The sequence below is a fragment of the Solanum dulcamara genome, chromosome 12 (assembly GCF_947179165.1).
Source record: "Solanum dulcamara chromosome 12, daSolDulc1.2, whole genome shotgun sequence".
NCBI lineage: Eukaryota > Viridiplantae > Streptophyta > Magnoliopsida > Solanales > Solanaceae > Solanum > Solanum dulcamara.
The window spans coordinates 5,915,760-5,942,868 of NC_077248.1; the positions used below are offsets into that span (position 1 = coordinate 5,915,760).

Consider the following 27,109-nt stretch of genomic DNA (forward strand, 5'->3'; position numbering starts at 1 on the left):
TTTTTTCTCAACTATATATCTGCAAGGACACATAAAAGATAATGAAATATGAAATAATGATATATGAATGTATTGAGGTAATGATATTAGATGATTTATCCAAATATAATTTTTTAATGTAGTTTTTTTTTCCTTTATCAAAGTTTCAGAGAAAAGGCTCCTAGAAATTGCATTTCAACTTTATTTTGTTTTCATGTCAGAATCCTTTTGACTATAAAAGAAGAATAGTGAGAATCGATAACAACAAAAACTAAAAAGAAAATACAAAAACTACAGAAAAAAAGAAAACGCAATAGGAAAAGCGCACCCAACTATACCTAGCTGGAATTCAATTTTTCCAAAATTCATCGTTAAATTGAGTGCAAAAATTTTCATTTTTTTTTTTAAAGAAACCAAAGATTTTGGGTACTTTAAGAACCCTATTTCTGGTTTAATTTAAACAAAGTTATCATTTTTCTGCTATTGACGGAATCCCCCATTCGAAGAGCTTCATTGGGTAATCAAAACTATGGCAGATGAAGGTTTAGTTTCTCATAAAAGAGACCCCATCAAATCTTCAGGTATGGAAACTCCTTTTTTCCCCATTTTACTCAGTTTATGTTGAAAAAAATACAATCTTTTTGATGTAAAGACCAAGTTTTTATCTGTGATTATATGTCTAACAAAAAAAATAAGCTTGTTTGTGGTATTGGGTTTTTGTTTTAGTTCAAGAAAAGCTAAAGAATTAGTTGATTAGTGAATTTTTGTTTCAATATGATAGCAATGGTATACATCAAGATTTGAACTTGGTTGTGTTTATGTGTTTTTGAATTTGGTTTTTCAGTTGGCAATGCTGCAGCACAGCGAAGACGGCAACATGCTGTTACAGTGGGGAAGGAAAGGAGAGAAGCTCTGATGCGGACAAAACGTCTATGCAGAGTGGGAGTTAGTGGTGATTCTGATGATGTCTCTATTGATGATAGTGATATGATGATTGAAGAAGATCAATCAATTTTGGAGGCTCGGACTTCGTCAGCTGTGGAAGAATTAAAGCTTGATGTTGCCTACCAGTATGGAGAACTATTTTTATTTTGCTATGAAGAAATTTTGGCTGTGGACAGTGGCTTTTTGTTTCATTTTGTTTTCTATCGTAAATTTCAGTTATGTTGGTTAGTTGTAATTGCTTCTGTTTATTTACGTTGTTTATCTTGTCTTCTTGTGATTTTAGGTTTACCCTACCCTCTTTTAATGCCTTTAATCCTCATTGGCTATTCACGGAGTCCCTTTTCATATAACATTCTTGGTGTATTTCTTGCTAGCAATTTCATAGGAATAAGTATGATATGTAGAGAATATCTAATCTGTATGAAAAATAAATTATTAAGTATTGGAAAGAAGCAGACTCAAATAGAATGAATGGTTATAGTAACTGCCTGCAACTTAGTTTGGGATTGAAGCGTAAGGGTTGTTGTAGTAGAGGTACTTCAATAATGAATTGTGTGGTCCTTTCACAGTTTGCCTTGCCATTGATTTTTGGATCTCCCCCTAGTCTATTGGACGGGGGCCTTGAAAATGATTTTGCTGTAGTCTTCACCGGTGATTCGCTACAATCTTTATATATTTGGCAGTTCGTCATGTCATATGTTTTCCCTTTCAGTTACTGATTAAGTGAAGTCTTGCAATTGCTAGGGGTAAAGGAGCAACAGAGAAAAGGGTGAATGCTCTTCGTGAGCTGAGACGCTTTCTCTCTAGGTCGGAATTCCCTCCAGTTGAAGCTGCCCTACAGGCTGGGGCTATACCTCTTCTTATTCAGTGTCTCTCATTTGGCTCTCCAGATGAACAGGTAAAGGAATGTATTAAAATTTTCTGCTGACTGTTAATGTAAAGAGTTTTGAGCTCTTCTTAAAGACTTTTCATATGACACATAGCATACTTGTACTAGAGTAAACCGTACGTTTTGCTTTGTGGGGAGTTGCTTTGTGCTTGATGGAAGATCACACTTTTATTTGGTCAAATATTGTGATATTCGTTGGCTTGATTTCACACAATGTTACAGTTTCTGTTAACAAGTTATACACATGTTACTGAATCATCGCATATGGAAATTTCTCTCTCATGCTTGGTAACCAAAGCGATTAATGGTGGTCCCATCTCTCTTTTAGAGTAAATGGGGAAAAGTTTCAATGACTTGAGACCTATACTGAAAATCTCTTTCCTGGGTTATTGTCTTGCTGTAGTTGCTTGAGGCTGCTTGGTGCCTAACTAATATTGCTGCTGGAAAACCCGAGGAAACCAAAGCTTTGTTGCCTGCGTTACCATTGCTTGTTGCTCATCTAGGAGGTTAGTGGAAGCCTCTCTTTCTTCAGTTTGAATTTCAAGAATACTTTAAGCTATTTCTTGGAATTACCATATCCAGACTCGAGTTTGCAGTACATATTCTACAGATAATGAAATATTAACACAGTGACCTGTTAGTTGCTTAATTGTTTGAGGGGAAGGAGGGATGGACTTCAAAACGCTTGCATCTACTATCTCTACTTTGTTTTTGATCTTAAAGTATGCTCTTGCCTCCTTGAATTAGAACACAAACATGTGACAGCTCATAAGTTCCTAACATTTTTTTTTCTTCGAACCATGCAGTCTCTATGAGTATGTTTGAGGTTTCTCTCTTTTTATTTTTATTTTTATGTCAAGTGAGCAATACTATCATGAATGTAACTCACCAAGAAGAAATTCTCTTCATTTCTTAAAATAACTAAGTTTACGAAATTTTCATATGTTAGTTATACTGTTCTTCTGGACATATTTCTATTCTTCTTAGTGGCACTACCTTGAAGGCACAGTGTTTCAAAATATTGTCTCTATGTCTAAGGATTAATTTATTCTTGTGAAAAAAACATGAAGAGGAGAAGAAAAGTAAAAGGACTAGAGGTTTTGGAAATAATTTGTTTAATTATCCCCTAAAATTTTGGGATTTACCTAGTGTTTTACATATGGTCTAGATGGAGGTCTCGAGTTCGAAACCCCTTGCCTATGACAGCAGGGGGTTGACCTTTTGGGTCTAGATCGTCGCACGGGGCTTGCCTAGTGTAGTTTACCTCTCTTGTGTGGTTTGCGGGCTATTGCACGGGAGCGTGGTTTACCCCGTGCGCACCCGAAAGGTAGCCCTGTGGGTTCCCTTGAACAAAATAAATAAATACAGAATACATCTACCTTATTTAAGCTATCTGAAGATTCTCTCAAATCCTTACCACAATTACAAAGATTGATGTAATTTTAAAAATATATTTTTTTAGATGCCGTCAATTCGGGAACCTTGGAATTATGTAAGAATATTAACTAGTTGGTCATCTAAATTGATGACTCATAGCAACATATCTTTGGTGAATCTTTTGTCAACAATCTATTTCTCTTTCTTTGACAAAACGTGGGAATTTATAGTGGCTTAATTGTATAATTTTTTCCGTTAGGTTTTAGCTTCTGAAGAAACAGCTTTTATCGTATTACTCATGTGGTTAAGGCCATGGCTCAATACTCTAGGTCCACACTTGGTTTGGTCATCACATCTTTGATTTTTACTTTTCTAAGAGACTCAATGAGGTGGATTGTCTATCCAAATGAATTTCTGCTTGCCGGAAGTAAAATACCCAAGAATTGATACATGTCCTCTGTTTTTTAAAAAATAGTTCTTATCATGGTGATTGATACACCTGTGAATGCACATTAAAGCATACCAACGTCTGTTATAAGAAGCCGGCAGAATCTGGCTAACCTCACTAACAATGAATGATATATCAGGTTGCGTGATTTTGAGAAAGTTCATCTTGTGAACAAGTTTCCTATTAGTCCTAGGTCATTTAAAACGCCCTGTATATAGGAATAAATGGAAGATTTGGATCCTTAGAGGATCAATAAGTCCGGATCCAGCATACCAGAATTCTTTTGACTTATCCAGTATATTGTTTTTGGAATGAAAATACCAGTACTAGATTCTGTCGCCTTTATTCCTAAGAGGTATTTTAGTTTTCTCGAATTTTTACTCCAGAAATGACAGGGTGCTATCAACCCTTTATGATCATGACATTTTGATAGTGTCACGAACACAAATAACTAGGGAAGTCCGAGCTTTGATCTAGTGGTAAGATCACAATGTGTGATGTGTGGATTAGGTGCGCGTCACGAGTTCAAACCCTACCATAAAGAAAAGCTTGGCATTTAAGTGGAGAAGGATAAAGTGGCCAGCTCATTAATCACCGAGTTTCGAACTGTGCGTTAGTGTCCCTTGGAGATTTTTTGGTTATAAGACAAAGAAAGAAAGAAGAACAATGTTAGTAAAAGACTTAATGGTTTGCTTCATTTGGAAATGTGAGCTAGAACAGCCAAATCATGCCCTTGGAGATTGAGGTCGTACACAATCGATGTTGATTGCTCAATTTAACTTCCTCAAAAGTAATGCATCATCTTTTTACCAATTGACAAAGGGACCAGTGAAATATGGGTACCACAGAGATACGGAGACACATAATGGCACTTTTAGCCACAGGAAAAAAAAATATGATCGTATTTAGACCTTATATCTGATGTATCCTTTGGAAATTAATCAGACGTTAAGGCGATAAAATTTCACCTCTGGTACCACATTGACGGTAAAGTCTTATTGGCATTTTATTATTGTTTTTCTGTGTGATAAAGAACTAATTTTCAAGTATCATTATTGTGTAGAGTAGTTAATTCCTCAGTAACAGGGTCTGACGCCGACTATAATACGTCATTGCTTCTTCACAGTTAAGTTATTGGGATAATGGATAGATTTGGTATTTCTTTTGTTAAGGTTACATTTGATTAATTATTCACTGTTTTGTTCTTATTAATTTGTAGAGAAGAGTTCCTTACATGTAGTGGAGCAGTGTGCATGGGCACTGGGAAATGTTGCTGGTGAAAGTGAAGAGCTGAGAAATGTTCTCCTATTACAAGGAGCCTTACCAGCTCTTGCAAGGATGCTGCTGCCAAACAAGAGGTCAACAGTGAGAACAGCTGCTTGGGCATTATCAAACCTAATCAAGGTTCAAGAATGAAGTTTCTCTCCTTATTGAGCATAATTACATATTATTTGATTAATTTTTTCAAATTACTGTCCGTTCCATCAGCACAATTCATTTTTTGGTGACAACCAAAAGAAAATTGCCTATTGCCTTGCTTTTATGCTACCAACACTTTTTGACAATCTGAGAAAATGGTTTACTTGTTACTTCTTTTCCCTCTTGAGTGTATGTCATCTGATTTTTTATTTTGTTCAAACATGATGTCTTCTGATTTTTTTAAAACTTTTGAAATATAAGATCCTCTTTGTTTTGTGTAGGGACCAGATCCTATAGCTGCAACAGAGTTGATAAAAATTGATGGGATACCCGATAGAATTGTTCAACATTTAAAGAAAGGGTAGGTTGTTTCGGAGTCAGTTGCTTTGTAGTGCTGTACAAATGCATATTTTTTGTACTATCTACTGTACCTTGTTGGTAATGTTACTACTGCTAAGTGTTCTGCATTGGTTGAGGGATGAGTTGTTTGTCTCTCACCACATGAGCAAGCTTTTGTGGTTGAGTTTGGACCAAGGTCCATTTGTTTACACGGTATTAGAGCGAGGTCCATCCTTGTTATTGTATGTCCCAGTGTTGGGCGCCTGTGTTGTGTTGTGCAGTGCACGCTTCAGTTGGCAGGCCTGGTTGTGCAGAGGTGGTAAGTGTTCCACATTGGTTGAGGATGGGTTGTTTATCTCCTTACATGGTCTTGGGCAATCCTTACCTCATAAGCTTGCTTTTAGCGTTGAGTTAGGCCCAAAGTCCTTGTATTGAATAAACTGCTTTACCTTATCCCACGCAATCCCCCCACCAAAAATAAAAAAAATAGAAGTTGTTTCTAAGTCATCAGACTGAAGGGGTTTTTAATCCTTCATGACATTTATTATAGACGATATCCTTCATCTCACAGTTTCTGTAGTGAAGGCAGTACTTATGAGTGCCTACTAACTGGTTTCTGGTATAGACGTATATAATAGAGTATATCTGTGTGTATATATATATATATATATATATATTCTATTGATTCTGTTATATTTATGGTTACAATATACAAAGATATACATTTAATTTACTGTCGTATGTTTGCCATACTTTCTTATAGTGTATGAAACTATTTTTTTTGTCATAGATGTTATGGTAATATCTATTGACCTCATAAGGAGAAGTGACTTGCCTCTTAAACTTAGATAATTATTCAAAATATCTGATATCTTTCTGCAATGTCCTTTTCTAATATTACTTCACTGGGCACATCCAGGGATGATGAGTTGGCCACTGAAGTAGCATGGGTTGTTGTGTATCTCACTGCTCTTTCAAATTTTGCAACTACAATACTGGCAAAGAGTGATCTTGTACAAGTACTGGTAGAAATATTGGACATGTCAACTAGTCTACAACTGCTTATCCCGGTAACATGCATACTAATATACTGGGTTTAGTGGATTTATGTTACCAGAAAGATTCTTATTATTTGTATTTACTGAGCTTGGAGAACAGTCACTTGGAACTTGTCACAATAAAAATACAAATAAATAAATCACTGATGGAATAAAAAGACTGATCTGACTTCATTTGTGGGTCTTTCTAATTGCAAGGATAAGTGTCTGTTCCGGAAAACTAAAACTATTTGCTGAATAGAAAATATATGCGTTCACATGCAATATTCTGTTCCTTTTGGGTTTTGTGTTCCCCATTTTCAATTCCGTTCTCCTTATTCTCAATTTCGGATTGCCAATTCAGTTTTCTGTAGTTCTTGCTGGACACTATTTTTGCTTATGAAATTGGAGAATAAGATCGTAAGCTGCACTTTTTGGGTTATGGCATGCACTCAATCCAGATGTTGTCGCAGGCAATTTTAAATTTTAGGACTCACATGTATTAAGTTGTCAACTCTTCAAGGATATCCCTGAAAGCTTGATTTCCTGTTGTTCCATATTATATGTCTTCTCTTAATTTATACTGTTTGATTAGTGAATATTGAAAATTTATGTCAAAACCGCACTTGTTCTATATCACGATCGCTCCAATTTCTTTTCTCAAAAGAAGTTAACACTAATCAAATTATGGTCAATTTTCTTTTGTCAAAAGAGGTTAACAGTAATCAAATTATGGTCACACAGGTTCACTGCATCATTGGAACCCTTGAACTCCCATCCCACCCCGAGAGAGAGAGTGCCTTACTTGTTATATATGCATCCTTATCATGGTGTTGTCATGATGACATAGCTCTTCTATTATGAAAAAGAGCCACACTTGCTCTTATTATTTCATGATTAGCTCACAATTTTGCTTTAATAACAGTTCATGGTGAATGTGTATTATAGCTAGAATAAGTTCTGTGTAATGCTTTTGATGGCATTTGAGAGCTAGTGTGGTAAATAATCGTTAAATTTCTTGACTTATACAAATTAATTAATTAAATCTCATTGTTTAATTGTCTTTTATGGTAAGTGTTGCTGATGGAAGATGTGCATCTTTTTGTTAATCAACATGATATGTGCTCCTTCATCTATGTGTACGTCATCAATGTTGAGTCTTTGACAACTATGGTTTAATCAGGTGCTGCGAAGCTTGGGAAATCTTGTGGCTGGTGAACCTCATATAACAAATTTTGTTCTTGTTGCGAGACACGAGCTAACAGGCTAGTTTTGAACTTCGCCCTCCTTTTTTGGCATAGAAACTACATGACATTTAAAACTGTCGGCTTAATTATTTCCAGGTGATGCCATCCAAGCACTAGTGAAGTGCTTAAAGAGTGAACACCGCATCTTGAATAAGGTATGCTAATGGTACTTACTATTTTTGTATTTAGAGATTGTTATACTGTTTATTAGAAGTTCTGGAATTTTCCAGGAAGCTGCATGGGTGCTATCTAACATAGCTGCTGGTTCAGTGGAGCATAAGCGATTGATATATTCAAGTGAAGCTATGCCGCTTCTTTTAAATCTTCTTTCTAAAGCTGCATTTGACATAAAAAAGGAGGTAGCTTATGTCCTGGGAAACATCTGTGTCGCCCCTGCTGAAGGCTCTGGAAGGCCAAATGTGATTCTTGACCACTTGGTCAATCTTGTTCGTGGAGGATGCCTGACTGGTTTTCTGGATTTGGTAAGATCTGCTGATGTTGAGGCAGCGAGATTGGGATTGCAATTCATTGAGCTGGTAAGCAGAGGATGGCTGTTGTTGATCAATCTTATCTTCTATTTGCTTCCTTTTCTTCTCCTTCTAAATGGATTGTGCTTGTTATGGTTTACATACCCCAACAAAATCATAATGAAGGTAGTAAAAGGAGTCCCCCCCCCCCCCCCAAACATACACACACGTTTATATAGTTACTTGGATAGATAACGACTATTGATAATGGTTCATTCCAGTAGATTGTTGCAATTTTTAAGCCAACTTTTGCCATAACATTCGAAGCTTCCCTCGTGCAAAGGGATTCAAAACTTAGTATATATATATAAAAAAAAGTTGTTTTTACCCTATTTGCACAGTCCAACGTAGGAGATTCAATTGAACCCCCTTCGAACCATATAGCTCTGCCCTGGTTGACTTGCTATCTTGTGTTGTTTCGATTGTATGTTGATATGGATTCAATGGATGATAGTTATCCTAACTGCATAATCAGAGCCCAGTGTATCTTGGGATAATTTTAGGAATTTCTCTTTTGACAGGTCTTGAGAGGAATGCCGGGTGGAGAGGGTCCGAAGCTTGTTGAAAGGGAAGATGGTATTGATGCAATGGAAAGATACCAATTTCATGAAAATGAAGAACTCAGGAGCATGGCGAACGAGTTGGTTGATAGTTATTTCGGAGAAGAATATGGGCTTGATGAATAAGAACATGTCCCATGTGGCAACTGATTTGGTTCTCTAACTACTGTGAAGCTTGTGGCTCACCAAGATGTGCATATATTAGATAAGCAATTACATGGTTTTGTGCTATCTGAATTTGGATTATCATGTTTTCCAGATGTAGTTGTATTGAATTGAGAGTGGGGGTGAGGGGTGGTGGTGGTGGGGGGGGGGGGGATCATATATGTCACAAGCTTCCAATGTTGTACTAGTATGTTTCTAACACCAAAAAAAATAGGATTTGCTAGTAGATGTATTAAGGATTCAATGTGGTTTTTCTTCTCTGTTCTTTTTGTTGTATTCTTCCTATCATACTTTCTTTGATTTCAAGACATGAATCTCTCAAGCAAAAGCCCCCCTACCCTCCAACCAAAAAAGAGAATCTTTTTTCATTCACTCTCTTCAACATATGTTAGAAATTCTCATAGCAGAGGTAGAATTTTCACCAAGAAGGCTTAATATTATATATATACCGTATGATTTTCCATCAGAGGGGTTTGGATGAACCACCTTCCACACCTTGAGCTCCGCCCCTGCTTGCCGTTTCCCACCCCCACCATAATTTTTCCCTACAAGAAGACCAAAAGGGAAATTTTCTCCCAGAACATCCTCTCAAGTTTCAAATATCCCAAGTTTTTGTGAAATTTCCAGCCAGCAGTAGACTTTGTAAGAAATTATATTGTCCATTTTCTTCTTTGTTTTGTCATTCCAGAAGAACAATCTCTATGTTGCTTAAGGGATTCTTAAAATTCAACTATGCATCTTCAATGTTGGCTTCATACAGGAACAAATCAAGATTTTTATTTTTTATTTTTTTAGGATTTAGTATCCCCTAATGACAAAAATGGTTCCTTTTTTGGGTGGTTGGTTTATAATAGTCCCTAAGTATTAACTGAGTAATTTTGGTCCGTTAAATTAGTCAAAAGTGAACACTTTTGTTCTACATCGAATATGAACCAAACTCTCATTGTTGAATTAAACTGAAATCATGAAACAAAGATTAATCAGAAACACTAGAAATTTCTGTTAAAATTTCAGAATCTGCAAAGAAAAAACTACAGTACATACAAAAAATAACAGAAATTGTACTTCAAAAAGTTGCACCAAACTCTTGATATAGATCAAAAACAATTTACTTACTACCAAATGCGAGTTCTTAAATGTTTTTTATTCTCACGGTTCCCCATCAAACTTAACAATCAAAGTCTGATAAATATCCAATGAAGATCGAAAGTGTTCACTCTGGTGAATTTAAAGGGACCAAAACTGCTTAAGTAATACGTTAGGGACAATTTTGAAATCTACTACCAAATTCAAGGGATTCTATTCATAAGAAAACATTATTGAGTTTGGACAGCCAACATCAACTAATTATAATCCCAAAGGATAATTTTAAATGACAACCAAATATTCTACCAAAACCTTAATTATGAAAACAAGAAAATAACAACTAATTTTACAATAATTAATTTTAAACCAATATGAGTAAATAAAATTAAAAAAAATCTGATGGAAAGGTTGAAAGTACAACACCATTTAAATATAATTTAATTTGCAGTGAATAATCAGACATCCAACCACCATCAACTATTTTTGCAGACATATATATATATATATATATATATATATATATATATATATATATATATATATATATATATATATATATTTATTTATATATATATATATATATATATATACTATATAGTAGTTGGCTTCTTGCGTTTTGTCTTTTGGTTAGGGAGCAAAATTACTGGACTTATAAATTTCAGCCATATTTGTCAATTAATATATAGAGATATTAAGAGAACAGCTGGAAGATTTGGTCGATGCACACGTAAGTATCGAGTATTAACATGTTACTAAGAAAGTAATTTTAAGAGTCTACATATTAAAGTGATGATAATCATCGACCAAACAACAACAACAATAACATATCCGGAGAAATGGGATCTTCGAAGGGTTAAGTGTATATAAACTTTATCACTATCTCCACAACTGAGATAGAGAGTTGTTTCAGAAAGACCCTCGACATAAATGTATCAGTTCCAAGTAAGAGAAAAAAGCAATAGATATAACATAACGGCTAAAACGAAAAACAATATAAATTCTACGAGACAAAAACAATAATTTGTACATTTTATTGACCAAAGAATTCAAGTTAAAGTTGGTTTAACCTCATTCACTCTGTCTTTTCTTTCCCTCACTCGATTTTCAATAATCGATATTTGTATTGAGATTCAATTAAATTTGAATTCACGCATTACAAGATTTATTTTTATTTTTTTCATTTTCAGGAGATCTAGCCCAAGATTTTTGGATAGGAGTAACATGTTCGACAAGACCAGATCCATCAACAAACCTAGGTCGCGATGCTTGTAGTAGAGAAAATGTTGATAGAGGGAGGTGTACAAGTTCGTGAAGAAGGCTGAACGAGTGTAAGGGATCCCAAATTTCCAACCATCTGGCCACAACAACTTATATTTGTCATTCACCATCTGTCGAGTTATTTTACATATAAATTTTATTTTAATTACTATGTTGTTGAAGGGTATATTAATTTATTTTTTGGCATAACACATAAACAAACATTTAAATTTGGTCTTAATTGACAAGTAACCATTCTAATTTTAAAAATATATATCTAATTAAACATCTCAACTTGATTTCAATTGACAACTAAATATTCTAACTCGGCTAGCGACCCCATTGTGTCTCATAGAACTTCAATGCTAACGTGACAGAAAAGTTTTTGAGATGGGTAGATAATCACAAATTTTAAATTTCTAATTTATGTATTATGCTGCTTCTTTTTTTCTTCATTATTTGTTCATTGAGATTAAACACCAAAAGGACCGACCACATGTAATTTCTGTGACCACTTCTGATATTGTAATAACTGATGATGCTTGTTTCATTATTTTTGGAGATATGAAGGAATAAATGCTTTATTAAACTTTGTCACAAGTCCTTTATTTTTCCCAACTCCATTAATATTTCACCAACTGTATCTGATAATAATAATAATTTCTTAAAAATTATTTTAGCTTAAAAACATATAAAATAAGTTAATTCAAACGGATACTAAAGTCCAACATCAGTGGAGATGTGAAAAATATGGATTCCTTATATAAATTTGACCAATTTTTTTCTCATTATCTAATTTTTAAATTGAGTTAGGATTAAGATTTATTTCTTTACTTGGTATCGGAGTTAGTTTCATTTTATTCCGGACACCATATTAATTGTTCATATGCAACAGATGTCCAGTGTTGAGTGTGAGTCCCACATCGATGAGATGTGCAGAATTTGAATTTTTTATATGAATTTAAGCAATGCTCCTTCGTAAATTAGCTTATAGGTTGAGTTATTACTTTTCAAAAAAGTTTCTGTTTGCTTTATATTCAAATATTTTACACCCAATAAAAAAAATAGCTTATAAGTTTTTTTTTTGACTTATAAGCTATTTTCAATTTATAAACTGGTTAAAAAAAGTTCATCCAAATAAACAAAATGACTTTAAGTTGGCCAGCCAAACATTCAAAAAAAGTTGAAAACAGCTTATAAGTCAATCCAAACAGCCTCTTAGTTTAGTATACTTAGATTATGAGCTCGTTTGGATGGGCTTAAAAAAGTAACTTTTATGTATGAAGTGCTTTTAGAATTTTGAAATGTTGAAAGTTATTTTTATAAATAAGCAGTTGAGTGTTTGGATAAAAGTGCTTAAATGAGGAAATGATGTGAATTTTAGGGTTAAAAGAAGAAAAATGGTAGTTTGAAAATTTAATTAAATATAAGGGATATAAAAGTAATTTCCATGGTAAAAAAAATGACTTTAAGCACTTACAAAAAAAAAGTTAGGAATCCTAACTTTTCATTTTTGACTGACTTTAAGAACTTTATTCCTTAAAGTTACATTAGGCAAACACGTTCAAAATCTAAAAAGGGGCTTTAAATTGATTTTGACCAACTTAAAGCCCATCCAATCGGGCTCTATATTGTAAACTAGTTGGTTGGAATGATATATATCTGTTACTTTCCTGTAATAAAATACTCCAGCTATTTGTGAATTTGAAGCCATAAAAATTAATTTTTTGCTCTTTGGGATGCAAGAACTTTTCTTCACTGCCACCATCATTGCTTAACGGTACAATGAAAATTGTGTCGGCTTAATCATTGTTCACCAAATACTACAAAAATATTGAAGGGTGAGGGGGGTGGGTTGGGTTGGGGTAAGGGTGAGGGGGTGGAGAATCTGATAATTATATTGTAGGGTCAAGTGGTCCAGCTGTTCTTCTTTCAATTTCTCTCAATTCATTAGTTGGAATTGTTCCTTAATCAAGATCTACTTTCTCTCTCTCACTATACAAATGCAAAAAAGGGTCAAAAGATAGAGGGGTCCAACTCTTTTCTTATCTTTTTGTTTTCTGTTACAGAAAAAAAGAAGAAGAAGATGCCACATTGCTGTGACTCTTGACAGAGTAAAAAAGAAGAAAAAAGCTGCAGTCTTTGAAGAATACAAGAACAAAATAGAAGCTTTTGTGAGATCTCTGAAGCTCCAAGTTTAAAGGGTAATATTCAAATCAATAAATTTGATCTTTCTTTCTGTTTTCTTAAAGTTCTTGCTGTTTTGGTATGTGGGTAGTGCATAATTTTCTGAAAAGTTGGTATCTTTCCTTGAATTTGCGCCATTGGGAAAAAAGGAAGCTAATTGAAATGTCATTGTTCAAATTCTTTCCATTTTCAGATGTGTTCTTGAGGCTATAGGTGCATTATCTTCCAAGTTTGTATTTTTTTCTTCTTTCTTTGAAGTATTGAGTATGAGAGCCAATTTATGCATTGATGAGATTCTGTTTTTAAGGACTTAGAATCTTGCTTGCTTATATCTCTGGTTGAGAAATTAGATTTGGATAATCTAGGCTCAGAAAAACTGTATAACTTGGTTAAACATAAAATTATTATTCATAGATCTTTCAGTTATTTCATATTTTAACTTGTACCTTGTGGTGATTTTAGTTCTCCTTCCCCCTCCCCCCCCCTAAACACAAGCATTTTGTAAATTATGGGGGCGCTTGACCATGAAAATTGTGAGTATTTGAAAAAGTAGTTTTTGTTTTTAAAGTGAAAAATGATATTTGAAAATTGTCCGCCATTCAACTCTGGAAAAAAGTAAAAGAATTTCATGGCCAAACCGTATGTACATTAGTGTAAAATTGTGATCTTTCACATGATACTTCATACCAAGTTTTTGGGCATTAGATTGCATATTTCACTTTCTGTTATTTTACTAAGTTTACCTGAATCTCTAATTGAAAAGGTTGAATCCTCCTTATAATGTAGTGTGTTTTGTCTTCTAGATAAGGCAATTTGTTGTACAAGAAGATGGGGAAGAAAGGAAGCTGGTTTTCTTCAGTAAAGAAGGCTTTGAGCCCAAATTCTAAGGAAAAGTCTGACAAGGTTATGTTGAATTAGTCATATACTAGTACTTCTCTAGCTTGATGTAAAAAAAATTTGACATGTATAATTGGTGCCTGACATTTCATGAGTGTAATTTCAGAAAGATAGTAAATCAAAGAAGAAATGGTTTGGGAAAGAAAAGCAGCCACTCCCGGATTCTTCAACTTTGATGGTTGCCTCAGTGTCTCCTCCTCAACCTGTTCCTCCAGTGGAAGAGGTCAAACTGGCTGAAGTGGAAGAAGAACAGACTAAACATGTGTATTCCGTTGCAGTTGCTACAGCTGCAGCAGCCGAAGCGGCTGTTGCAGCTGCTCAGGCTGCTGCAGAGGTTGTTCGATTAACTACAATCAATCAATTTACAGGCAAATCCAAGGAGGAAATAGCTGCAATCAGGATTCAGACGACATTTCGAGGATATCTGGTATGCATTTCTACTTTCATATTTTGTCATTTCAAGTGATTTTCCCTATTCGGGAGAATTTCTTTCAGCTAGTTTATAATAGACTTGATTCTCTCAGTAAGAAAAAACAATAGAGAGCTAGTTTGCTGTTTAATTTTACTTTACTTGTGAAAACATGATTTGGTACTGAATCTAGCCTGTGGTCGGGATTTCATTTGCAGGCTAGAAGGGCATTAAGAGCTTTAAGAGGACTTGTCAGACTCAAAACATTAGTTGATGGACCAACTGTCAAACGGCAAACTGCAAATACTCTGAAATGCATGCAGACTTTATCTCGTGCGCAGTCTCAGATTAGTTCTAGAAGGAGCAGGTTGTTGGAGGAGAACAGAACTCTCCAGAGACAGCTTATGCAGAAGCATGCAAAAGAACTTGAGAGTTTGAGGGTCAGTATTCTTCCTTAAATCCAACTTTTTCTATGAAATGAATTTGGTGCTGGAATAATGGAATTTCATTTTCCATTAGAATAACTGAGATGAATTTGTTCTCAAAACTACTGTGACAGTATTCTAGTGAAGTTTATTGGTAACTGTTATATCGTTGCACAGTAAAAAAAATTGTGTTTGTATATTTTACCAGGAGCAATTCATCTTTTTGTCCCACATTTGTGGACAAAATCTTTAAGGTGTAATTTGTGAATAGGTTTTTGCTTCTTTAACCATATGCTATAGCTGAGTATTAAACGGCTTAGATCTTGTAAATTATTACATATTTTGTGCTAGCAGCCCAAGTTGATCTTGTAAGTTGTAGATCTTTCTTTTTATATGTTTCCTTTGGGCGATTTGGGGATGGGGGGGGGGGGGTCCTCTCATCTAAGGGCGTGTGAGGTTCTTAAATGTCTCTTCTAATGTTTTCTGTTTTGATAGAGAGGAGAGGAATGGGATGATACTCTACAATCAAAGGAGCAAATTGAAGCAAGTTTGCTCGGCAGATTTGAAGCTGCAATGAGACGAGAAAGAGCACTCGCTTATTCATATTCCCACCAGGTACTACATTAATTGTTTTTTTACATTCAATTATTAACATTTTGAAAGAGGGTAGTTCAATTCCCAATGCTATGTTGTGTGGTATGCAAATGGTGATGTATGTAGCCTTCTACCGTTGTGTCGAGGAGATGTTTCTCAAAGTCATATTTTTGTATAGTCAAATTTTACAATGATATTTACCAAAGAGAAAAAGAGGAGACATCAAAACTGTAATGATGATATTATTGCTGATATCTTGGTTCATCTCTTCTCTTTGCTTTTCTGTCTTAACCAATAACCTATGCATATCTTCAAAGGAATAACTTTCCATGTTTAAACATGTATGGTTTTCCTCGTGAGTTTTTAACGACGTTACTAGTATTGATTACGTAAAAAATGTTGTCTGGACAGCAAACCTGGAAGAAGTCATCAAGATCTACCAATTTGTTGTTTATGGATCCAACCAATCCTCAATGGGGTTGGAGCTGGTTAGAGCGGTGGATGGGTGCTAGGTCTAGGGAAAACCAAAACATGTCCGAGAAAGAACTGAAAAGTGATCAAATGTCCGTTAGAAGTGCCAGTATGAGCATTGCTGGAGGAGAAATTACCAAGGCATTTGCCCGTCATCAGCTGAATTCTGAACTCCCTTCTTCTCCTTCCAGCCAAAAACCAAACCGTCCTTCAAGCCGCCAATCTCCTACTACACCTTTCAAGCCCTCCACAGCTAGAAAACTGAAACCAGCAAGTGCAAGAGTCAGTGCAATAAACCAAGAAGATGACACACGAAGTGTGTTTAGTGTTCAATCAGAAATGAACAGGAGGCATAGCATTGCAGGATCATCTGTAAGAGATGATGAGAGCTTGGGAAGCTGCTCATCAGTACCAAGTTATATGGCGTCCACTCAGTCAGCAAAAGCAAGAACAACACGGTTGCAGAGTCCATTAGGTGTGGAAAATGGCACACCACCAGCAAAGGGATCAGCAGGTTCTGTGAAGAAGCGACTCTCTTACTCACCTTCACCAGCCATTACAAGGCGGCATTCAGGCCCACCAAAGATCGAGATTACCCCCACAAACACCTCTATTGCTGATAAATATGTGAATGGAGTTGTCAACTAGCTCATCTTGTCACAAAGTAATAAGCTGCACCGCAGCCCTGCTATACCAGTTAAACGCAGAGGAGATATGAAGATTTGGAACAAAGGCATTTGTTGATTGACTCATGCAGCTTCAACTCCTCCATAAAACCAACACGAATTCGTTACTGTATGTGCATTCCTGCGTGGTGCTTGATTTTTTAATTTATCAGAAAAAAAATGATACTTGCTGCTTAAATATTCGCTTCTCCCACGAGTGTTGATGAATTCAGATTGTGATAGTTTGTGAATTTATTTTAGAGGAAGCATTTTATTGTTTGTGATTATATATGATTCCATCTTTATTATGTATACAAAATGGTGAAACAAGAGAGACTTTCTTTATTTAGTCAATGGACATTGTTGTTTTTCTGTCTTTAGACCAATTGGTATTAGAATTATGGAGATGTGCTACTAATGACAATTCAAATGGATTAGGATGCATCTGGTTTTTTAAAGTTAAAGAAGGGTACTCTATAGTTAAAAGACTCCCTTGTTGCCCTGGATGATCAACCCACTTTATATCATGACATTTCTTTTAGAAGAGTGCGCCTTAAGTTTCTCGGAAATGAGGAGAAGGGATGATGGGTTTGGGTAAAAGGGAAACTAATTAGGATGCATCAAAAAATAGTGGGGCGGATTAAATGACGTAGGTGTTTAATTGAATGACACGTGATCAAAATTTCGTATTTTAAAATCGGACATGTGGACCGTAAGAGGTAAGTGGCATGAAAGGACAAAATATGTCACGCCGATGGTATAAATATGCTTAATTTTTAACGAATGACATGACGATATTTTTGAGCCTTTTTCCTAATATTTATTGTAACTTTAAAATCATCTCAAATTTTAGTCAAAGAGTACACAAATATTCACCTTCTTTTTTGATTGAGCTTTTACTTTGTAAGTTTTTGTTTAACTCTTTACAAGTAAGAACCCTTGCCCTAACTTTAAACGGATAACAAAATTGCCTTATTTTGAATAATTCAATGGCAAAAATGATCAATTTTCTCTTGTTTTAAAGCAATCGATAGTAGAAAAAGTAACTTTGTGGTAGTTGACTAATTGAACAATATTTTTGAGCTAGTTAACTAAGGACAATTATATTGTTAACTAAAAATATAACAACAACATATCTAGTGAAGTGGGGTTTGGGAAGAATAGAGTGTACGCAAACCTGATCACTACCTCATAGAGATAAAAAAAATATTTTCGAAAGACCCTCGGCTCAAAAGTGTTAGTCCCAAAAAAAGAAAGCGCAACAGTATATATATACAAATATAACTGAGGTAAAATTGATCTATTTTGCAATCCAACAGTATCTTTTTTGCCCTTTTCCAAATCATGATTTAAGTAATAACAATAAAAATTTGTTCAACAATATCAGATTAGAAAGTGATTGATAATTATTGTTCGGATGATAAATACCTTCGTCTTCTATTATAGGAGAGTAGGGCTGGGCATTCGGTATTTTCAAAGTTTGGGTTCGGTAATTCGGTAATCGGTAAATCAAACTTCGGTTCTGTACGGTATTCGGTAATACCATATTTTTTTAATACTTGATGTACAATAAAAATTTATCCACATTTAATATTTACATTAACCTAAAGAATACATATCTTAACTTATATTTTTATTACTACACCATAATTAAGTAATATATGCATTTTAACTTACCGAATACCAAAATCGAAATTGCTCTGAAGCCACATTCTATGATGAAATGATACATCGTAAACAAAGAGAAAATAATTTATGAATAGATACAGAATTAAAAAAATACAGATTGTTATACAGAATTAAAAAAATATTACCATGTAATAAAAATGATGAAAAAGAGTGAAAACAAAAATCTCTAATATATCACACATAATTTTTATACATATATTTTTTTTTGAATTATCCAAAAACTCTACATCACTGCACTAATTATTAGTTAGTTCCTGGAAAGATATGAAAGAGTTGGAATCTTTCGTTTTCAATGTAACTACCAAACAGTTTATGTATATAACTGACGTGGTGAATCATGCAAAGTGAAATTAGAATTCTTTACCAATTGCATAAATTTGAAATTAGAATTTATAATTTTTACATGTACATGAATTTAAATTTTAACAGTTATCCATAATGTACGTGTTTGAAAGTGTGCATATAGTATGCTGTAAACGTGGGAAAATTGAAATGGAAATGATAAGAGAAATGAAAATAATGGGATAATTTTCTCATACTAAACTCTTCTCTTTTTGATAATTTTTCTTCTTTTTTTTCCAGTTTTTTTGTTGTAAAAATAATAATAATAATAATAATAAAAAACCGATATTCGAGAAATTCCCGAATACCGTAACCGAAATATCGAATACCGAAACTAAAATACCAAATTTTATATTTTAATACCGAATATTGAACCGAATTACTAAAATACCAAAATAGCCGATTCATTCGGTAATTCAATTTTCGATATTTTATGTCATACCTATTAAGAAGAGAGTGTGGTCAAACGCTTTGTTCCCCGAGGGTGGATCTTTATTTCTCCATGTCGGGGCTTTTATTATCTTGCATTAATTTTTCTTTCTTTTCTAGTTAAGTTCGTTTTATTTTTTTTATCCCATACACATTGACAAAAACAAACACAGTTTAGTGAAAGAAGACAGTGGTCAGGGGCTTGGGAAACTGCGTTGAGCTTGGCTGATAGCTATAGCTACTGTGTGTGTGCGAAAGCAAATTAGGGTTCTTTCATCTGCTTCATTTTTCTTGGAGCTTGAGCCACATTTTCTTTTCTCATTTTTTCCCCACAAAGGGTACCACTGCAGCTTGTTTTCTTGATTTTCACTTTCTTGAGATCTTTTTGGTAAGTCTAAAGAAATTGTTCATTTATCTGCAGAAGTGTTGGAGAAGAGTTTCTTTTTTGTTCTTTGGAATGTTGGTCTTTCCTCTGTTTATATGTGTTCTGTGTACTTTGTATTTGCTGAGAGCACTGATTTCTCTTGTGGGTTTGTTTCTTCTTTGATAAAGTTTCAGTCTTTGAAGAATTTTTTTGCCTTTGTTTTACAATGTACTAGGTTGGCATAGCTTTAGTGCAACGATTTTTCATGTGGGTTGGTTTCTTTTTTGATAAAGTTTCAGTCTTTGGAGAAATTTTGAATTTGTTTTACAATGTACTAGGTTGACATAGCTTTAGAGCACCGATTTTTGATGTGGGTTGGTTTCTTTTTTTGATGAAGTTTCAGTCCTTGAAGAAATTTTGCCTTTGTTTAACAATGTACTAGGTTGGCATAGCTTTAGTGCAACGATTTTTCATGTGGGTTGGTTTCTTTTTTGATAAAGTTTCAGTCTTTGGAGAAATTTTGAATTTGTTTTACAATGTACTAGGTTGACATAGCTTTAGAGCACTGATTTTTGATGTGGGTTGGTTTCTTTTTTTAATGAAGTTTCAGTTCTTGAAGAAATTTTGCCTTTGTTTAACAATGTACTAGGTTGGCATAGCTTTAGAGCAATGATTTTTCATGTGGGTTGGTTTCTGTTTCGATAAAGTTTCAGTTTTTGGAGAAATTTTGAGTTTGTTTTATAATGTACTTGGTTGACATAGCTTTAGAGCACTGTGGGTTGATTTCTTTTTTTATTAAGTTTCAGTCTTTGGAGAAATTTTGAGTTTATTTTACAATGTAGGTTGACATAACTTTAGAGCTCTGGTTTTGTAGGCTTTGTTATTTTGCACAAGCAGGTGAAACTGTTTTTTTCATTAGATCTATGTCACCTAACAGAAACATGAAGGAGAGAAAAATATCACCCAGAAACTTTTCGATTATTTAGTTTTGCTTTGTATTCTTACATAAAAAAATGATTATTAGTCCCACAAGTGACTTTTTATCTCAAGTATAAACATGATTTATCCATTTGGGTAGAGTGTGTGGGGTGTAGAAAAGCTAATAATGGATCTAATTTTGATGCTGTATCTGCTGTCCCTTTGCAGATTGATGGACTTTCAAGTTTCCCTTCTTTTGAGAACCATTATCTGTTTATGTCCTTAAAGGTCACTAGTGATTACTATGTTAAATTGGGACTTTTGAATTGTTTGCTAAAATGTGGTTTCAAATGTCATTTTCTAATGCACCATGTTGTTTCTATACAGTAGAAGCACTGCAGTAAAAGTTGAAGTAAAAGTTAAGAAAGTTGATAAATGGCTTACATAATGATAGTACTTTGTTTTCTTGGTTTGCAAATTTCCTTGTCTTCCAATTTTTTATTTTTTTGGTTTCTTCCTCCGGTAGTAGGTTTGTTGGTGCAAGTAGAGGCAGTTTTTATGTTGTTCTCTTGAAGGGATAGTGCTGTTTGTTTTGTTTTATAAGTATCTATTTGAATGTTAAACTTTTCAGATCCCTCAATAGCATTTCCTTAAAAAACAAGAAGTCTGCTGAAATGTTTCCCATGTTGCAGGTTAGGTTGGTCTTTGAAGAAAACAAATTTAGTTTGTCATTTCTACATCTACTGTTGAGAGGAAATGAGCATGCAGACACCAAAAGCAAGGTATTTCCAGTTCATTCACGCTGCTTTTGTTGATCATTGCAATTAATTCAAAGGCCTTAGTCTTCTTGTGTTTTTACCCCTTCTTCCATGAGACTCAAATTAAGTGATTTTTTGGTTATGTTGTTAGATCTATTCAAAGAGTATATTAACTAAAATCATCAACCATGAATTCACAGTTTTTCAATTTGTCCCTTTCATTTCATTCTTACATAGACAAATTGGTTTCTAAAACAGTAGATTATGATTGTCTTGAGCCATTGGTCCTTTGAGCAACGAATTGAGTGTGCTACTGCTCTGCTATAGTGAGCTAAAATATTACATTCTTAATTATAGTTGTTGAAAAATATTTTTGAGATGGTCATAACTGTAAATTGAAAATGAATATGTGAACAGCTTTTCTGTCTCAGAAAAAAGAAAATTGAAGTGATCCCTGAGGGAAGGAAGGAGTGGTATAACAATAATTCATAGTTCCATTTTGTCCTTTCATGTTGCAGCTGCAGATATGTGATATGTGATCCATCTTTGAAGATCTATATTATTTAAACTTCTACTCCCTCCATTTCAATTTGTTTGTCTGGTTTTGACTTGACATGGAGTTTAAGAAAGTAAAGAAGACTTCTGTATCTTGTAGTCTTAATATAAAGATACGCATAATGTACTAACATGTATTTTAATCTTGTGGTCTTAAACATGTTGTTAGGAAAGTTAGAATTAAAAAGTTGCCAAAAAAGGAAATGGGCATTTTTTTGAAAAGGACTAAAAAGGAAAGTAAACCAAACAAATTGAAATAGTGGGAGTACAATTTATTAGAAAAGAAATACTACTACTACTTTAGTTCTGCAAAGTTAATTTGCATGACAGTTCTGAAATCATTCTCTGCTGATAATTCATCTCTGGTATGTGCTTGTTGTTTGACTATCTCGGTCGCCTTCTCACATATTTTTGGCTGAAGGACTGTTTCCGTTGAGGTGCCACAAAGGAAATCTCCATCTACAGCGAAGACAGCTCGAAAACTCAAAACTTCAGGGCCAGAGGTTGATGCGGTTTCATCTCCAAATCCACCTAGCAGGACGCCAAAAGACAGGAGTCCTAAAGTTATTGGTCGCCGGTCACCACGAAGTCCAGCAATAGAGGTACTTAGAGTAATTTATTAATCCTGAATCTTTCTTTGGCTCAAACCTTATTGTATTACTTGTAGAATGTTAAAACTCTTAAATTTAATGTTCGTCAATGATTATCAGTACTGGGACAAGGTATATCGAATATGCTCAAATATTGTTTTTACTCCTATTAAGCTTTTAACTTTTTTCTGGTTACATTCTTATAGTTAGCAGTTAGAATTTAGAATGTTCCTTTATGGTTAAAATCTGCAGAACAAGCTCCTTCTGTAGCTTTCTTTGCTCAGTTAGACTTGCATTCTGTTAAGGTGGAAAATGATTGTAGCAAATCCGTTTAACACAGTGTTCCTGTTATCTCGCTTTTCCTTACTGCTGTTGCTTGTCTGATTTGCTGGTTGAAGTTAGTTGCATTGTTTGATGGAAAACTTAATTTATACAACTTTAATAATCGAGAATTCACAGATTGTTTGTTCTATTTATAAAAAAATTATTATTGTTTAAGTTTCTCTCTTCCTTCTTAAAGGCCCTCCAATGTTACTAAGATGCTCATTGTTCTTATTTTGCAAAACACAGCAGAAGCGTCCAGGTAGAATGTCCGCTTTGGAAGACCAGCTTGCTCAACTCCAAGGGGAGGTGAAGGCAGCAAAGGAACAGCTCAGTTTATCAGAATCATTGAAGAAAACGTCTCAACAAGAGGCTGACGAAGTTAAGAAGCAGCTTGCAGCCATGTCAGAGGAGCTTGAGAAGACTGAGAAGAAGCTGCTTGAACGCTCAGATTCTGAGGAAGCTCGGTTCTTGGAGCTACGCAAGACCTCGCATGATAGAGATCGAGAATGGCAATCCGAACTTGAGGCTGTGCAGAACCAGCATGAATTGGATTCTGCTGCTCTGGCGTCTGCCCTGAATGAAATTCAGAAGCTTAAACTTCAGCTTGATAGAGTAGCTGATTCTGAAGCCACTCAAGCTCGCCATGCTGAATCAGCTCTTTCTGAGACCCAAAGCTTAAGGGTACAACTCAAAGAAACTCTTACATTGCTTGAGCAATTGCAAAACCAGTTAAACCAAAGTAAGGAATCTGAAGCTACTTTGCTTGAAGAAGTGAGTAAAGCTCAATTGGAGTTGGAGGTTGCGAAGATGACAGGCAACACTTTACGCTCAGAAGGTCTGAAGGCAATGGAGGCTTGCAAATGGTTGTCATTGGAGTTGGAACAGTCAAAGCGTCAAGTGGATGCATTGGAGGAACATGTCAACAAACTCCAGTCTGATCAAAGCAGCAAAAGCATGAACCTGGTAGCTCCTACCGAAAGTTCTGCAGCTGCACAAGAAAATGGAATCAATGTGGAAGCTGATGAACTAAAAACTGAGTTCAGTAGTCTTAAAGATGAGGTAAATCAACTACAGGCTGCATTGGAGGATTCTGAGAGAAGGTATCAGGAAGAATGCATCCAGAACACCTTGCAGATAAGAAGTGCATATGAGATAGTCGAAAGTGCAAAGTCTGAATCGATTCGAAGAGAAACTGAATGGAACTCAAGGTTAGATGCTGCAAAAGGAGATGTGGAAGAGTTAAAGGAGAAAGTAATGGACAAAGAAGCTGAAATACAAACAATTTCAGATGAAAATAAGGAGTTGAATTTACAAGTTGAAGAACTACAGGCAGCTTACGCTGAGTCAGAATTACAAGATGCACTGAAGAAATCAGAGTCAATCTTGGCAGATTTAAGAGCAAGTATATCTGATAAAGAGGCAGAGTTGCAGAGAGCTGCTGAGGAGAATGAGATGCTGAAGTCAGAAATCAAGAAGAGGGAAACGGAGAGTACCAAAGTGAATGATGAGATTCTTGCCTTAGCAGAAGCCGCGAGAACTGCTGAAAGAGAGGCCCTGATGAAGCTGGGTTATTTGACTGAGGAAGCAGATAAAAGTAGCAGAAAAGCAGCACGGGTCATCGAGAAGTTGGATGCGGTGCAGACAACTAACTCTGATATGGAAGCTGAGTTGAGGAGGTTAAAAGTACAATCTGATCAATGGAGGAAGGCTGCTGAAGCAGCTGCAGCTATGCTCTCAACTAACAATAATGGGAGATACATCGAGAGAACAGGCTCTTTGGACTACCATACTATTGGTGGCAAGCTGCGTTCTCCGTTATCTGAAGATATGGATAATGATTACTCACCCAAGAAGAAGAATGGTACTATGTTGAAGAAGATTGGTAGTTTATTAAAAAAGGGCCACAAATAGATGCATTTCATGCAGGTCTCAAATAAACATTGTTCTCTTCTCTAGTAACCAACCATAATCTACTATTTTCCCTTCCCAGGTACTCTTGCTGAGCTTTGGCCTCCTGGAAAAATCTCTTAGCTGATTTTTGTAAAGCTATTCCAGAATTGTTGAGACCTCTATGATCTCACCTCCCACTACTGATATGCTTCCTTAGGAGATAGTAAGCAATGTAACTTCATTTGCAAATTTTCAACTGGGGCATTCATATGTAGACTGCTGTGCATCCAACAATGTTTCTTCTAAGTGTAATGAACCTGGGGCAGTTGATTAATCCTAAAACTGTCTGTTCTTCAGTTTTTTATGTTAAAGATAATCTGGAAGAATTTTCACTGAAGATTTGTGGTCTGTGCTTCATAGATTGTGTCTTGGCTCATCTTCATTATGTGCAAGGGTCTAGTGTCTTAAGTGGTAAAAGAAATGGAGTCCGGAGTTGAAAGGGCATAATTTTTTTGTCAAAAATTCCAAAACGGTAAAATAATTTTATTTTGAAATTTAAAGGGCAAATTCACAAGCCCTCTTGCGAATTACTTTTTATATCTAACGCTGTTAACGCTAGTGTTAAAGCAATTTGCGAGCCACCTCGTGAATTGTAATTTGCAGGCAACCTTTCGAATTACAATTCGCGAGGTGGCACGTGAATTGCTTTAACACTGGGGGGCCATGCCCCTCTTCCCACCCCCAGCCCCCCACCCACTCCCGTTGCCCCACTCTCCCCCAGCCCACCCCTTATATTATTATTTTTTTGGTAAATTTATATATTTATGTTTTAGCTTAATATTTATTTGCTATTATAAATGTTCTCTTTAACTTTCATTCTTTATTTCATTAACTTTAATATTATAATAATGCCACTATCACATGACTTACTATGTTTATTCGACATTTGTATGTATGTACGTACTTTTTATCTACGATAAGTCATTATTTTCAGCATTTTACTCAACTACACATATTTCATTATCTTTAATTTATACATATAACCTAAATATGAATTATATATGTGTAGTTGAGTAAAATGCTGAAAAATAATGACTTATCGTGTATAAAAAGTACGTACATACATACAAATGTCGAATAACCATAGTAAGTCATGTGATAGTGGCATTATTATAACATTAAAGATAATGAAATAAAGAATGAAAGTTAAAGAGAAAATATTTGTAATATCAAATAAATATTAAGCTAAAGCATAAATATACAAATTTACAAAAACAAATTAATATAAGGAGTGGGCAGGGGGAGGTTGGGGCAACTAGTGTGGGTGGTGGGGGTGGGAAGAGGGGAGTGGCCCCCATGTTAAAGCAATTCGCGAGCCACCTCGCGAATTGCTTTAACACCGGCATTAACGACGTCAGATACAAAAAGGTAATTCGCAAGAGGGCCTGCGAATTTGCCCTTTCAGTTTCAAAATAAAATTATTTACCGTTTTGAAATTTTTGCAAAAAAATTATACCCTTTCGGTTTTGGATTCTAAAGAAATGGACATTGGACTCAACTCAAACTCCAAAAGTTAATTCATGGGGGAGAATTTTCAAACGCCATATAAAGAGTATATTTTCATCCCACAAACAATGCGAGACTCCAACACCACCCTGCACGCCCATGGTTGGACATCTGGAGCGTGAACATATGAGACACGGGCCTAATATAAAAAATAATGAATTGAAATGAGTCTGACTCTGATACCATAATAAGAAATAGACATTCAACTTAACTCAACGTCAAACAATATCTCATAAAGGGAGGATTATTCAAAGCCATAAAATTCATTATCCTGCAAATTATGTGGGACTCCAACAGAAAGGAGCCACCCTTTGCCAACATAAAGGGGAAAAAGAGTTATCTTAATATCTTAAACCTCAGACTTAATAAAAGAAGTTGTAGATATGTAGTTAGGTGCTTCACAATGACTTGTCATTTGTCCTTTCTATGGAATTTCTAGCTGAAGAATGACAGCTTGAATTAATGCCTATCCACATAACCTGAAACACCCCCCCCCCCCCCAAACCAATATTTTGGTAGAAGGATGTGAGCTAATCAATTTGTACTCTTTTTAAGCTAAATTCTATATTACAGGAGAAATTTTTCACATAATCAGTATTGGTGACAATAAGTGTGAGTTCAATTATCGTCCTCCTTCCCTGATCGACTATCTTACAAGAAAATAGAAAATGTTTCAGAAGAGTAGAGTCAAATTTCAAGCTCAAATGTCTTGATCTTTTCATTTCTAAGTTACAATAACATGGTCACAACAACAATGACAA

At 35.0% G+C, this 27,109-nt stretch overlaps 3 protein-coding genes across 7 annotated transcripts; all 3 read left to right on the top strand.

Moving 5' to 3' along the window:
• The first annotated feature begins 241 nt into the window (after positions 1-241).
• On the top strand, positions 242-9,196 carry LOC129877094 (importin subunit alpha-9). Its single transcript, XM_055952574.1, has 11 exons — positions 242-560; positions 824-1,049; positions 1,669-1,822; positions 2,217-2,319; positions 4,858-5,042; positions 5,339-5,418; positions 6,316-6,466; positions 7,617-7,698; positions 7,777-7,835; positions 7,911-8,216; positions 8,729-9,196. The coding sequence occupies exons 1-11, from the start codon at positions 509-511 to the stop codon at positions 8,891-8,893; spliced, it is 1,563 nt and encodes a 520-aa protein (XP_055808549.1). The 5' UTR covers positions 242-508; the 3' UTR covers positions 8,894-9,196.
• A 3,840-nt stretch (positions 9,197-13,036) lies between these two features.
• On the top strand, positions 13,037-17,268 carry LOC129876668 (protein IQ-DOMAIN 3). 2 transcript variants are annotated; one of them, XM_055952158.1, is made up of 7 exons: positions 13,037-13,055; positions 13,345-13,479; positions 14,266-14,365; positions 14,466-14,786; positions 14,987-15,208; positions 15,689-15,808; positions 16,199-17,268. In XM_055952158.1, exons 3-7 carry the CDS (start codon positions 14,291-14,293, stop codon positions 16,904-16,906), a joined length of 1,446 nt encoding a protein of 481 aa, XP_055808133.1. In that variant the 5' UTR covers positions 13,037-13,055; positions 13,345-13,479; positions 14,266-14,290; the 3' UTR covers positions 16,907-17,268. The 2 variants fall into 2 exon arrangements, with proteins under 2 accessions (XP_055808133.1, XP_055808132.1); XM_055952157.1 differs by lacking the exon at positions 13,037-13,055 and having other exon boundaries at positions 13,217-13,479.
• Positions 17,269-19,526: 2,258 nt separating this feature from the next.
• On the top strand, positions 19,527-25,179 carry LOC129877574 (interactor of constitutive active ROPs 2, chloroplastic). 4 transcript variants are annotated; one of them, XM_055953092.1, is made up of 4 exons: positions 19,527-19,771; positions 21,358-21,447; positions 22,400-22,580; positions 23,139-25,179. In XM_055953092.1, exons 2-4 carry the CDS (start codon positions 21,422-21,424, stop codon positions 24,801-24,803), a joined length of 1,872 nt encoding a protein of 623 aa, XP_055809067.1. In that variant the 5' UTR covers positions 19,527-19,771; positions 21,358-21,421; the 3' UTR covers positions 24,804-25,179. The 4 variants fall into 4 exon arrangements, with proteins under 4 accessions (XP_055809067.1, XP_055809066.1, XP_055809069.1 ...); XM_055953091.1 differs by having other exon boundaries at positions 19,527-19,721; XM_055953094.1 differs by having other exon boundaries at positions 19,527-19,721; positions 23,142-25,179.
• Positions 25,180-27,109: the final 1,930 nt, after the last annotated feature.